This window comes from Notothenia rossii (assembly GCF_949606895.1).
Source record: "Notothenia rossii genome assembly, chromosome: 3".
Taxonomy (NCBI): domain Eukaryota; kingdom Metazoa; phylum Chordata; class Actinopteri; order Perciformes; family Nototheniidae; genus Notothenia; species Notothenia rossii.
Window position 1 is genome coordinate 19,764,638 of NC_136901.1, and position 13,429 is coordinate 19,778,066.

The 13,429-nt window shown below is 41.0% G+C and overlaps 1 protein-coding gene across 5 annotated transcripts in view; it reads left to right on the forward strand.

Moving 5' to 3' along the window:
• The window catches only part of adam19a (ADAM metallopeptidase domain 19a), a 355,481-nt gene that overhangs the window by 333,783 nt on the left and 8,269 nt on the right, over positions 1-13,429 (forward strand). For all 5 annotated transcript variants that reach the window (XM_079669126.1, XM_079669129.1, XM_079669128.1 and 2 more), the window contains 4 exons: positions 801-942; positions 5,558-5,657; positions 7,348-7,599; positions 9,510-9,718. In XM_079669126.1, coding sequence (XP_079525252.1) covers positions 801-942; positions 5,558-5,657; positions 7,348-7,599; positions 9,510-9,718 — 703 coding nt within the window. The remainder of the gene's footprint in view (positions 1-800; positions 943-5,557; positions 5,658-7,347; positions 7,600-9,509; positions 9,719-13,429) is intronic.

A 13,429-nucleotide genomic window follows, 5' to 3' on the forward strand; every position in this document is an offset into this window, starting at 1 on the left:
GTCAATAAAAGCTTCTTCTCATGAGAATACTCAGTGACAATCACTCACTGTCCATTACATTATTCTTTAACTGTCATTTTTAGATGTTCATTATATTTTCTGAAATGTTCATATATACATGTATGAAGAGTAAAAGAGACAACTGTGTTTTTAGATCTTGGTGTGAGCCAACTAACATGATCTGTAGGCCTGTATATGTAGATATGTAGAAACACACCTGCACAGACAGTAATTGGATACCTGCTGCATGATTACCATGAACAGAGTGTTAACTAGAAGGTCACTGGGAGAGCACAGCCGAGGATCCCTGTGCCCCAGGGATTCAGACCCCTCGAAAATCTAATGCCGTCTTCCTTGACCCATGCTTGACCCTTAAAGCAAGTTTCATGAAAATCAGCCAGTAGTCTTTCCATAATCCTGCAGATAGACAAATAACACAACAAACAAACTGACTGTAAACATGCCCTCCCGGAGGTAATAACAACACATGAGCTACATAAACATCTCATCCAAGATGTAATCAGAAACAGGATATGACTTATTAATATCAGTGATCAGCGTGCATGTCAACGCTGTGTGTGTGTGTGTGTGTGTGTGTGTGTGTGTGTGTGTGTGTGTGTGTGTGTGTGTGTGTGTGTGTGTGTGTGTGTGTGTGTGTGTGTGTGTGTGTGTGTGTGTGTGTGTGTGTGTGTGTGTGTGTGTGTGTGTGTGTGTGTGTGTGTGTGTGTGTGTGTGTGTGTGTGTGTGTGTGTGTGTGTGTGTGTGTGTGTGTGTGTGTGTGTGTGTGTGTGTGTCCACAGGTCAGGTGGGGCTGGTGGTGGGGCTGCTGTTTGCCTTCCTTTTGATCCTGCCTGCAGTGCTGCTGCTCTTCTACTGCCACAGGATCAAGACCTCCTATTACCATAAGTGGCTTTCCCAGAGAGAGAAGAACAAGAGCAACAAGTACTGTCTGTCTGTCTGTCCGTCTCTCTCATCTGTCGTTAATTGTACATATCAGACGGTGTGCATAAGAGCGGAGGGAGACAAAAGTGAAAGGAGGAAGAAATGAATCATGCTCGGAAGAAGGAAAATATTGGAGGAAACAAAAGAAGAAAGAAAGGAAAGGGGTAGAAAATAAGTAGGAAAAATTAGGCAGCAGAATGAATTAAAAAAAATGAGATTAATGGAGGGAGAATTAGTAATGGAAAGGAGGAAGGCAAATGTTGAATTACAGAACAGAAATATGGAAGGAAGTGCTCATTGCCACGTCTGATAGTACTCAAAGCAGATTCATTCATACGCTGGAACTTCTCAGTATAAATGTCATATTTTGTGCTGCAGCTTTCCTCTGTCAGAACCAAACAACATCCTCATAAACCCCAGAGCTTCCTTTTTAAGCACCGCCATATTCCTCACCCAGAGGAACAGCCTCTCATAACACTGGCTGAGTTAGTGCCTCTGAGAATACTCACAGTGATTTAAAGAACAGAAATGTATCTGGAGAGGATCCAGCACTACAGCAGCCTTCCTGAAGACTCTGACCTTCCAGTTGGAGACCGGGGGGCTAAATATTGGTGATGTTGGGCCTCTGGAGGATTTTACGTTAAATGCAGCTAAAGGTAGACAGCTAAATGAATGGCTCATGATAGGGAAAATTTAGCTGCTATGATGATTAAAACATCTCTTAACCCTTGTGCCCTCCTCGAATGTTCAACCTTTCGACCCCTTCGTGGCAAAAATGTACACGCCCATAATAACTGCTATTAAATCATCATACATCAACATTTTTTTCTACTTTTTTTTTTTCATGAATCACTTAAACAACTTATAACGTACTCAAAACTACCAAACATTAAAGACCCAGTGAAGTGCATGTTTTTGCACCAAAATGAAATGGCAGTTTCATTCCTTACATATCATTGTGCCTGTTCATGGCTAAAATAATTTATAATAATTCATAATTAATGAATTAATGAATTATTAATTTTGCCGTCTGAGCCTAACGGAAGTTGCAGACGATAGTGGCTGTGACGTCACAAGATGTACCCAGTTGCGATTGTAAACATGGCGGAGACTTTGGAAAGTGATACTAGTGTGAGAGAAATTATTGATTTGGACAGCTTTTCGGACAGGATAGATGAGGAAAGTGATCAATTTGGTGCACTTTGAGGGCAACATTAAGAGATTTATGGATACAGCTCTCAACACTCATATGAAACATATATTTCAATAATCAAAAAACATTGGAAGGATTTCTTAACCTATTTTATACAACTAATATTACATAGATGGAAATATTTGTTTACATAGATGACCAAACCCACTGAGATAACTTAGGCTACAGTTTACCTCCCTGAGCTGACGTTATCTCTCTCAGTCCCACAGGAGAGCACTCTCCCTCTCCTTATTGTTGAAACAGCTAATCTCCGTTAGCTCCGAGCTAGCACCAGATGCTAACAACAACCCTGTAACTCTCTCAGTCTCTCTTTCTCTCTCTCTCGAATCGACCAGTGGCCTTTATTTATCATGATCAATCAAAGAATCTCCGAAACAATGACACCAGCCAGGCTCACCTTCATCTTTTGGGAACAGAAACATCGCCACTTCGGCAGACTTGACATTACTACAGCCAGCGGCAATGCATCGTTTCCCCTGTGTTTTTCATCCCTCTTTCTTCACTGTCGCCTCCATTGTCAGGTTTTCTCGATTGGCAATCACTTCCAGTCGACTCCGACACACTTTCCAGGAAAATACTAGCTCAAAAACGTTGAGAAATTCGACTTTGAAAAAGAGAAAAAACGAACGGTGGTGAATGTAAACAGTGCGGCGGCGTCCATCTCGTGACGTCACGCAGTAGATCGCAAGCCACGCCCACGAAGGCGAAGGTCGACTGCAGATTTCCCCGGCAAATTCAAAACTCGTCAAATTCGTTGCTATTCCAACATCCTTTGATATGGGTTCCAATGGACAATTTTGCTCATTACTATACGTATTAGCATAACAGATCATGCACAGGTGCACACTTCACAGCATGGGCGCGGGAAGGAGGGTGCTGAGGGCGCTGCAGCACCCCCTAGCGGCAGGCAGGGGGTGCGGAGCTCCCCTGTCTGAATTATTATTTGACGGTTTTTGCTGCTCCCGCTGTGCATAATCTGTGTAATATGTAGTCAATAAATTCCACATTGTTGGTAAAATAATATTTTGGCCTGCCCCGAATGTTTTTTCTGTAGCCCCGGACAATTCTACCTCAATAATATAATACATTAACCGTGCTTTACGTGAACCTCATCAAGACACTAGAAAGGACGGCAGGACTGTAATTTCCCATGTTCAGTGAATGCAACAGAGGCAAGACACCAGACCAATCAGAGAGTTGCATGGAAATAAAAGTGTGCTTGTGTCGTTCAAGCTCGCGGCTCTGTGTGTGTGAGAGACCCACACATCCACCACCACAGGGGGCTTTCTTCTCACAATCTGTGAGGACACCCTGAGAACGACCTCCGTTCTTCTCTGTCCCCTCACTGTGGACGGGACCCTCAGTGTCCTCTCCACTTTCAGATGAAGGGTCAGAGGAACTCAAAGAAATGCTGGACTCCAGAAAGCATTCAGTGTCAGACCCCCCCTCGAACCTTGTGTCTTCTTCAGATGAGTCCTGCAGCTCGCTGGCAGAAGAAGGCTACAAGATTACTTCTGAAGTCTCTTCTGCACTGACACGCTTCTTCATTTGAGTTCCTTCTCTTTGCTCCAGGTCTTTCTCCTTCTCTGCTCACTAAAGAAATAAGCCCTTGATCAGACTGCATGTTTATCTTTGGCAGCCAGGTGCATAAACACACTAACAGTGGATCAAGCAGCTCTTCAAAGACACATCAAACACATCCCTCAAAAGATGGCCTTTTTTCCCATGGAATGATCCGTGCATGCTTACAGATTCACACACACACACACACACACACACACACACACACACACACACACACACACACACACACACACACACACACACACACACACACACACACACACACACACACACACAAAAAAAAAGTAAAAAAAGATATTGATGTATGAGGATTTAATAGCAGTTGTTTGGGGCGTGTACATTTTTGCCTCGAAGGTGTCCAGAGGTAGTATCTGATACTACATAAAAAATAATAATGCAGTGAAATCAATTTTGTTGCTAATCTTTGACACATCCAAGACTCTAATAACCACTAAAGTTCCATGCCTCTACTAATTATTATATTGAAAAAAATTCATTTTTTGTGTTTTCTTTTAAGAGAAATTAAATAATTCAAATAATGAAACAGGCATTTAAAGGGTTAAAATCCTGAAACTTATTGAATGTTTGGTAGTTTTCAGCACGTTAGAAGTTGTTCAAGTGATTCATGGAAAAAAAAGTTTTTAAAAATATTGATGTATAATGATTTAATAGCAGTTATTATGAGAGTGTACATTTTTGCCACGAAGGGGTCCAGAGGGTGCAAAATGCATCACGAGAGTACACAAAACATGTAAGACTAAACAACAATGGATTTCAAAAATTTGACTCAAAAGAAGACTTCTTGCAAAAATCCATTCCAAAAGCTGTAACACAGCTGAAATGATCACCAAATCAAAAAAAAAAGTCAGGAAAAATGTACAAAAATGCCCGAGGAGAGCACAAGGGTTAAGGGCACTAACTGCTCTGGAAAACTTTTTTTGGTTTTGTTCCATGGCCAATCCTTTGGGTTCATTTAAAGTTCAACAGTGGAACAGTGGGTGTCTCAAGCTGATAAAAGGCCTTTCTAAGCACACATACAGTATATCCAGTATGCTTGGAAAGCTGTCCAATCAGCTAAGAGCCAGTTCAGTCACATGAAAAACTGCAATAAATCCTTCCTTTGTGAAGCTTCTTATATTTAAGTTGACTGTAGTTTACTGTATTGTTCTACTAGATCACATGTCCACACATGTACTGTATGGTGGAAGGAACATATACATAGCAAGTAAGCTTGTGACATTTTGAATTGTAGAGCTGCACTAATCCACTCTATTGTATGAAATTTGAGGAATCCAGTGCACATTAATGCTGCAGTTCCCCTTTAACCTCTTGTTCATTGCTTTGGTTTTATGGCTCTACGGTTTGGTTCAGTCTGACAGCTCGTCATCACTAGCAGGCATCTGTTTGTCAGTAAACATCTCTAATAAACCCACTGTACACTACCTGTAACAGCAGTGAACACAGTTAGATAGTAGCTGGTTAACATAGTGGAGAATTTAGCAGATAATAAGACACATATGTTCCTTAAGAGTCGGTGGAGACCAAAACCGAGATAAAAGGGAAACAAGTGGACATTCAATGGACACAAACACTCCAACAAAAATGTCTGTTTGCTAATAGCTATCAAGTTGATGAGGTGAAACTATCAGCTTCCTCTTTGACCTCCTTATTTTCTCTCACATCTTCCTGGATGATAAACTTCCTATAGACTTCTCTGCTTTCTATTTTCCCACTCGGGGCCCTGAAATCAATGCCACATTAAGAAGAGCGATGGTTTCTTGTGTTTTATTTTCCTCATGTCCTCATTTCTCTGCTCAGGATGGAGGCATCGGTGGAGAAAGGGAAAAACGGCCATCTGAATCCTGCCTTTCACCTGAAGGTGGTCGGACCAATCAACAAAGCTAGCAGCCACAAGGGGGTAAGTACTGTGTGTGTGTGTGTGTGTGTGTGTGTGTGTGTGTGTGTGTGTGTGTGTGTGTGTGTGTGTGTGTGTGTGTGTGTGTGTGTGTGTGTGTGTGTGTGTGTGTGTGTGTGTGTGTGTGTGTGTGTGTGTGTGTGTGTGTGTGTGTGTGTGTGTGTGTGTGTGTGTGTGTGTGTGTGGGTGGGTGGGTGGGTGGGTGGGTGGGTGTGTGTGGAAAGATAAGAAGGGGAGGAGGAGGAGGAGGGTAGTAACTGTTTCTCTTGCGGCCTTTTAGTGAATAATAGACCTTAACCTTCATATTAAATTGCCTCATTTTACAGCAACTTGTTATATTGTGTTACCACTTAGAGGCTGCCCCCTCCAGTGTTCACAGCAATACTCTCGTTCAATGTGCCTTCAGCATCATTTCCTCATGTCCCTTTTTCCTTCTTGCTATAATATGTATTTCAAATTGATTGGTTAGTAGGTGAAGGTTAGAGTACAAATACAAGAAGTACAGAGAGGTAAAAAGAATATGAGGGAGAAGGTAATAAAATGAATACACCTTCATAAGAATAACAAGAGTACAAATTCATCCGACATATTAATAAACAAAATTAAGCTAGATGTATTTACCGTAAAGTAAGCGTAACAGCTAGTAATGATAACTAATGACAGAAACACTTAACAAGGTAATAAAGTGAGATACACAACATTTAAATTTTAACACATATGGTTGCTGGATAGAAAAGAGAGAGAAAGTAAAAACATTAAATATAGAATAAGAAGTTAGTAAAATCCTTAACATAAATGTAACATTTAATAAGGTAAACAAATAAGGTAGTAGTAGTAAAAATCAGCTAAACTAAATTCTAGGTGAGACAGAGTTGATGGTAAGAATTTTACATTTCTGGTCTGACGTGTAATTTTCATATTGCACGTTGTAAATAGCAGGCACAGTTTCTCTCTTTGCTCATTCAGACCAGTTACAATGGTCTTTTATTTTTTCAAAATGTAGTTTAAGGAAACTTCTCCAGTCCATAAATTGATGTCAAAGATTCATTAAAGTGCACAGAGATCACCAGGAACAACAGCTCCATTATATGGAATTGCGTTTCATCTGCATTGCTAAGAAAATCAATATTGTGCTCATTCACAATGACTCCTAGTTCTAATATATGTCGAGAAAGTAGTGGACCCAGGAAAGAGCCTTGAGGCACTCCGTATGGAATGTTCTTTGTGGGGATAAGCTTTGAATCAGACAAATGGTGAGAGATCTCATTGGCTCATAGAATAAAACCATCTTAGGGAGCCTATAATAATGTTGTGATCAAACAATATCAAGGCTTAATTAAAGTCCAAAAGTAAGAATTACTTTTACAATTCACAATTCTCAACTGCCTACTGTAGGGACAAGAACCAGGTTACCCACATACTACTATTGTTTAACTGTTTACCTGATCCTTGTCCAGCTGTCTGGTCTCCAGCTGAGCCACTCCAACACTCCAGCAGCCGGGGCACTAACCAAACCCCACTGCCACACGGGGTTATTTCATATCTAACCAGAGCCGTTTCAGAACCATACCTCACTCTGGAACCAGACTAGAGCTTATAAATTAAATGTTGTTTATGTTTTCTGTCCATTGGATGTAGACAAGCTTTTCCAAGATTTTGCAAGTTGATGTTGTTGTCTCTGTTGTGGTCCTAGCTTCCTCACACCAGCAAAGAGGTCCTGCCTCTCAGACCGGGCCCTGTGTCTAATGGCACCCAGCCAGTGAATATAGTGCGACCTCTGAGACCCAGCCAGTCCCCAATGGGCGGTTCCCGGGATGTCAAGGTGGTTCGCCCACCTCTGCCAGCCAGCAAGCCCCCAACGGCCCCACCTAAATCCCCTGCAACCCCACAGAGACTCAGCCCACCCAAGAAACCCCTGCCCCTGAACCCAACACGATCTCCACTGGTGAGGCCATCTTTCCCCCGTTTCTTAGCTGTGAACAAATACAATTGAATTATAAAACTATAACCTAAAATGCATACTACCTAATGTAAAGGCCAGAATAGAATTGAGAAATGGAACAACTTATAGACAGGAAGCCACTAAGAATATATATTTTAGGAAACCGATTCTTACCTCTTCTCTCATTAAGAGAGAGGCTGACTTTTGATATTAAGTGTAGGGAAAACTACTATATAGGCATTCCCATTTATCGTGGTTTAATGTAAAAAAAACCTAAATAAAATACCAACAGCAACAGGACATCACCGGGAGCTGTCAGGCAGCCAGACAGTTGTTAAATACATCTACATTTTAGTGAAAGTACTTACAGTACAGAAAGAGCCTCATAAAAGCAGACTATGTTTTGTGAGCTCAGGTATTTCTACAAGGCAGTAGATTATAAATTGCCTTCTGTACAATGGATTCAGCTAGGTCAGATTGACACTGGAGCAATTAGAGAATATTTATAGGATCATATGATTTAATCTCCATTTGGGCTTCAGTGTCTTCCTCTATAATTTATGTCAGTGGTCCGGAAGGCATTTAACCATCGCAAAATGACAGGATGTGGTCTGTAATAGAAATGGACATTCAGCAGCACCAGCCAAGAGAGAAAAGCATTACTTACCTGTAGCTGACAGTACAACAAACACATTCTTACATATCTAGAGAAGGATGTGGTGTTCCTCTCCTGATGGCTTTTATTTCTAGGGAAACATGTTAAAATCACTTCACCTCTGCTAGACAAATATATCTAGTCTGAAAAGGGCTTAAATGCCACATTTCTGATCAACATATAAATAGAGCTCCAACTGCATAGTCGTTCGCTCACTCCAAATTCACTTGTGTTAAATCGTTTTGTCTCCAAAGATGCCATGTTTTTCCATTTAGAGAGTATTCAACAGCTGTAGTGAATCCCTGTTGAGACTGATACAAATACTCAAGAAATTGTCTGAAATCATCAGTTATTACACTTATTTTAGTATCAAAATGATCCAGGGATAGTTCAACACACAAACACTGCACAAAGGAACAGCTAATAGCGAATGCAGCATACACATTTGTAAAAAAGCTTAAAAATAACAGGGTTTAAGTTGTAGCCCTGGGAATTACTCACTGAATCCATGGTAACATATACTTCCTGTTTACAAAGTGTGGGGTAGGGGGCTGCAGATGTGCCACCTTTATACGAAAAGCCATGCTGTAAAAAACATATTATTGCTCCTGACTGCAGCTAAATGTATCATTTGTAAAAGTAATTCAGAACTATTAGCAGGTTCACAGAGCTGATGAGAAACCGCTGGACTTTCTCTGCCAGAGAATTCCTTACATGATTTCATCTGAAGAAACAATTAATAACATTTGTGTTTTTTTTATCTGATTGCTTTCTCATTGATTTATCCTCTCATCAGTGCTTCTCTTTGAAGCGCAAAACACCTTTAAAGCCGAGTTTGAAAGTCATATCGCTATGTTTTGTTTTAGTCAAATATCCAATATTTCATGCGAGTTCACTTTGTGATCTGATCTCTTCTGTAGTGGTAGTTTGAATCCACTTTACCTGTGTGGAGTGGGACTGAAGCTCCTCTTATCAGCTCGCTGAACAGATTCCCAAGCAGCCTGGATGCATTGGAGTTCTCTCCCTGCTGTGTGCATGTGCCAGGGATTTAGTGTTCTGTAGCGTATTGGCGCTGTACCCACTTATTGATAACCCTGTCTGTTTTGATTTTTTTAACTTTTGTGTTTTCTCTTTCCTTTTTACTTCTGTTCTTGTATTATTTGCTTAATTTTGGTCACATAATATATAATACCATGACACTTAATCCCATTGGTACATCAAAATGTCAATAATCGATATTTCTCCTACTGTCTTCTAGTTAGTGTCTGAGCTGCAACCCAGACAGTCCCCATTCCCCCCTCAGAGGCCCCTCCCCCTCAGCCCGGCCAGAGGAGCCTCCCCCACAGTGAGTCCAGCCCGGACCCCGCTCTCCAAACCCTCCACAGGCCTGCTGGTCATGATGCCCCCGGCAGTGGGACCCAAACCTGTGGGCAAAGTCACAGCCATCCCCCCTCTCAGAGCTCTCAGGTGGGACAACACACACACACACACACACACACACACACACACACACACACACACACACACACACACACACACACACACACACACACACACACACACACACACACACACACACACACACACACACACACACACTCACTGTGGTGTATTGTATCCATGAAAGGGTCTTCATATCATTTCCTCTGGGTGAAAGCACAATCACATCATTTCTATGTAAGACAGTTTAAGAACAATTTGAACGCTAATTATACTGAGCAATAACAGCCCCTTACAAACACGCTCTCCTTTACATTGATCTGATGTTAGTTGAACTTGTTGGTGTCATGTCTAAATAAGCACCTGGGTTACTTCTACGTAAAGGTCAAACCTCATGAAATTGAATGAGATCAATGTTGTAACTGCAGCTGCATAATCTACAACATGTAGAGAGAGCAGAAGAGAAATGTTTATTTACTTATAAAGGGTTATTGAGCGCCAGGAAAAGTGTTCTATACTGTAAATAGCATGTATTATTATTATTGTAAATGTGCATGTTCTACCACTGTGATCAATTCTTATATCATTTATAATGTCTTGTACACAAAGTCAATAGTAAGAAAGCCAATTTGAAGCTGTTGAGTAGATCGTTGTTACATCGGTCTCCATCTGTAAAAACGTATATATTTTCCAATTGCCAACTGTGTGGATGAATAAATACATATGCGGCAAACACTTACATACATGAGAGATAATACCCATACAGTAGAGCTAGATAAATAGTGTGTAGTCCCTGGTTCAACATTTGGCTGCACATAATTCCTCTTTACTTTCTATCTCCAACATCACTATCAAATAATAGCCTAAACGCCTTAATAATAATTACAAAAAAATGAAGAAATTGATCTCATTCAATGTGTGTGCTCACTGTCTGATGTTATGAAATGATGAAACTTAATTTAGGAATCCTTCAGTGGACACTGAGAAGCTGCAGTGACCCTTGCACTGAAATCCATAATGAATTAAGGCCATTAATAAAGTCTTTCTCTGCTGGATTTTGCACACAGCTCTTTCCACCAACGTCATGTCATTAGAACCATTCATCTAGAGGTTTTTGAGACCTTTTGGTTTAATGGAACATGTTGAAGATATTTAGGATCTACATTTAATTTAAGAGGTGACACTACTTCATCAGGAAATGTTTATCAAGAATCCCTAAAGATACAGGCACATTCAATGTGATGAGGAAGTGATGTCAGTCAGTTATACCATGTTGAGTCCTGGGCAGGGTTGGGAGAGTCACTTTACAAGTGTATTCAGTTACATGTATTATTGATTTAAAAAATGTAATCACTAACCTAATCTGAGTATCACAATATAGAAGTGATGTAACCTGATTACTTTCCTTTACTTTTGGATTACCTCAACATCAAATGCAATGCAATACAAGAGGAAGAAATAACAGTAAGATCTTTTTAACAAAAGAACAATGTGACCTTAGAAAAGAAGAAACCAAGATATTTAGTATCAAACTGATTTCATTCACATGAAAAGCTGCCTTTCATGAAGCATATCCAGGCAGTAGCCTATACCCCAACCAGGGGCGGCGCCAGGGGGAGCTAGGGGGTGCTGAAGCACCCCCCAGGATTGCCAAAGCACAACCTAAGCACCCCCAAGAAATGTTTTTTTTCTTCTTTTTTTTCGAAAATTATTATTATTATTTTTTATTAAATTAAATTAGAAATATTATTGATTACATCAATGCAAATGTCAAACAAACACATTTTTGACCAAAAACATAAAGCCAACACAGGTGATATGATTAGGCCAATGGCCAGCACCCATTTGATTTTTGACCTACCCATAGGCTAAATTACTTTGTGACACTTGAGTGACTTCCTGTTAGCTAGAGCGCCAAATTATTTGCTAACAGCAAAGTGAAAAATTGATCGTTTTTTACTCCTTAAACTTCCACGTGTGGACACTCAATCAAAAAATCACCTCAAAGCGAGAGGGATTCTGCACATAATAGGCCTCGTGAGTACGAGTAGCTTACTTCTGGGTTTCTGTGTGTGTGTGTGTGTGTGTGTGTGTGTGTGTGTGTGTGTGTGTGTGTGTGTGTGTGTGTGTGTGTGTGTGTGTGTGTGTGTGTGTGTGTGTGTGGGGTGTGTGTGTGTGTGTGTGTGTGTGTGTGTGTGTGTGTGTGTGTGTGTGTGTGTGTCTCACGAGCAATTTTGTGTGCGTGAGCGAGAGAGCTCACCTCGCGCACCAGTGGGTATCTACTGGAGATCGTTGTGGTTAGCATCTGGTGCTAGCTAGCCAAGCTAACGGATATAAGGAGCTTCTTTTTTTTTCTTTTTTTCTTTTTTTTTGAAGTAAAGGACTCTCTCAGTGTTCAGATAATTAACTTTAGTCTAGTTATCTCAGTGCGTCTCAAACGGTTTGTTTTAAAAGGGGAGTGATTTGTAAAATATTTATAAAGAAACAGAAAATCTGTTTACAGTTCTGTTTCATATGGGTGTTGAGCAGTGGCGGCCGGCCCATAGGGGCGCTAGGGGCGCCGCCCCCCCTCTTCCCACATGTGTGATTGTCATTACAAATTAAAAATAAATAAAAATATATATTTCCAAAAAAAAATATTTTTTATTTTTATTTTTAAAGAACAAGGTAAATATTATATAGTTGGTATCAGTAAAATGTATAATCTACAATAAAATCTCGTTTAAAATTGTTTTACGATGTCTAAAGTTACTGATAAGTCACATGTTTCCTGCCTGGCCGCAGCGTGTATCATTACCGTCTCTCGTCCGGGCGGTAGAAAGGAGCCCTCAGCCAGAGCAGCAGCAGCCAACAAGCTGACTGTTGCTATCTGTAAACTATGCCGCCGAAACATAATTTCAGCCAATCAGCGTCGTCAGATCTGATGCTCAAAGGGCGCCCTTTCAGCGCCCTGACCTGTGAGTTGTTTAGACTCGTATCCAAGGTGACGCTACAGTAGGGGATGGCTGCGTATGCAGGTGTAGACTCCGGTGCTAGTGGATCGCCGGAGTTGTAGATTAACATTTGCATGCTTATTGTAATTGTAAGGGCAATGCCTGTGGCACTATGGAGCATATGTGTGGGCTGGACCTGTATTTTACAGGAAAGGAGTGATCAGAGGGTCAAGTTGTCAATTCTTGTTCAGTTTTCATCTTCCTCACCCTCTCAGACTTTGAGTTGCGCGCGCTGCTAAAGAGATGCGCTACCATGGAAACCAAACAATGGTGTAGCTGTATTAAAGTCCGAGTGGAAACAGTCGTCAGTAAATCTGATTTTGTCAGAAATCGGGAGAAATGCGGGAGTTTCCCGCGAAAATCGGGAGGGTTGGCAAGTATGACACACACACACACACACACACACACACACACACACACACAGACAATGTTCGTATTTAGTCTCCTGATTTGAAATGCCCTAGTATGGTTTTGTCACCATTTCCATAGCCCCACCAAAAATATTTTCCACCAGCCGCCACTGGTGTGGAGAGATGTATCCATAGATCTCTGAATGTTGTTCTCAAAGTGCACCAGATTGATGCTTTTAACTTCAATATTTTAAAAAAAATCTTCCCGGGGGAGCATTCCCCCGGACCCCACTAGAGGAGGTGAAGACCCTCCTAGAGGAGTTGAGGTCCACTCTCCACTTGTAAAAATAGCACTTTACCCCTGCTTACACCTATGCCGTGAGCTGATTATCGAG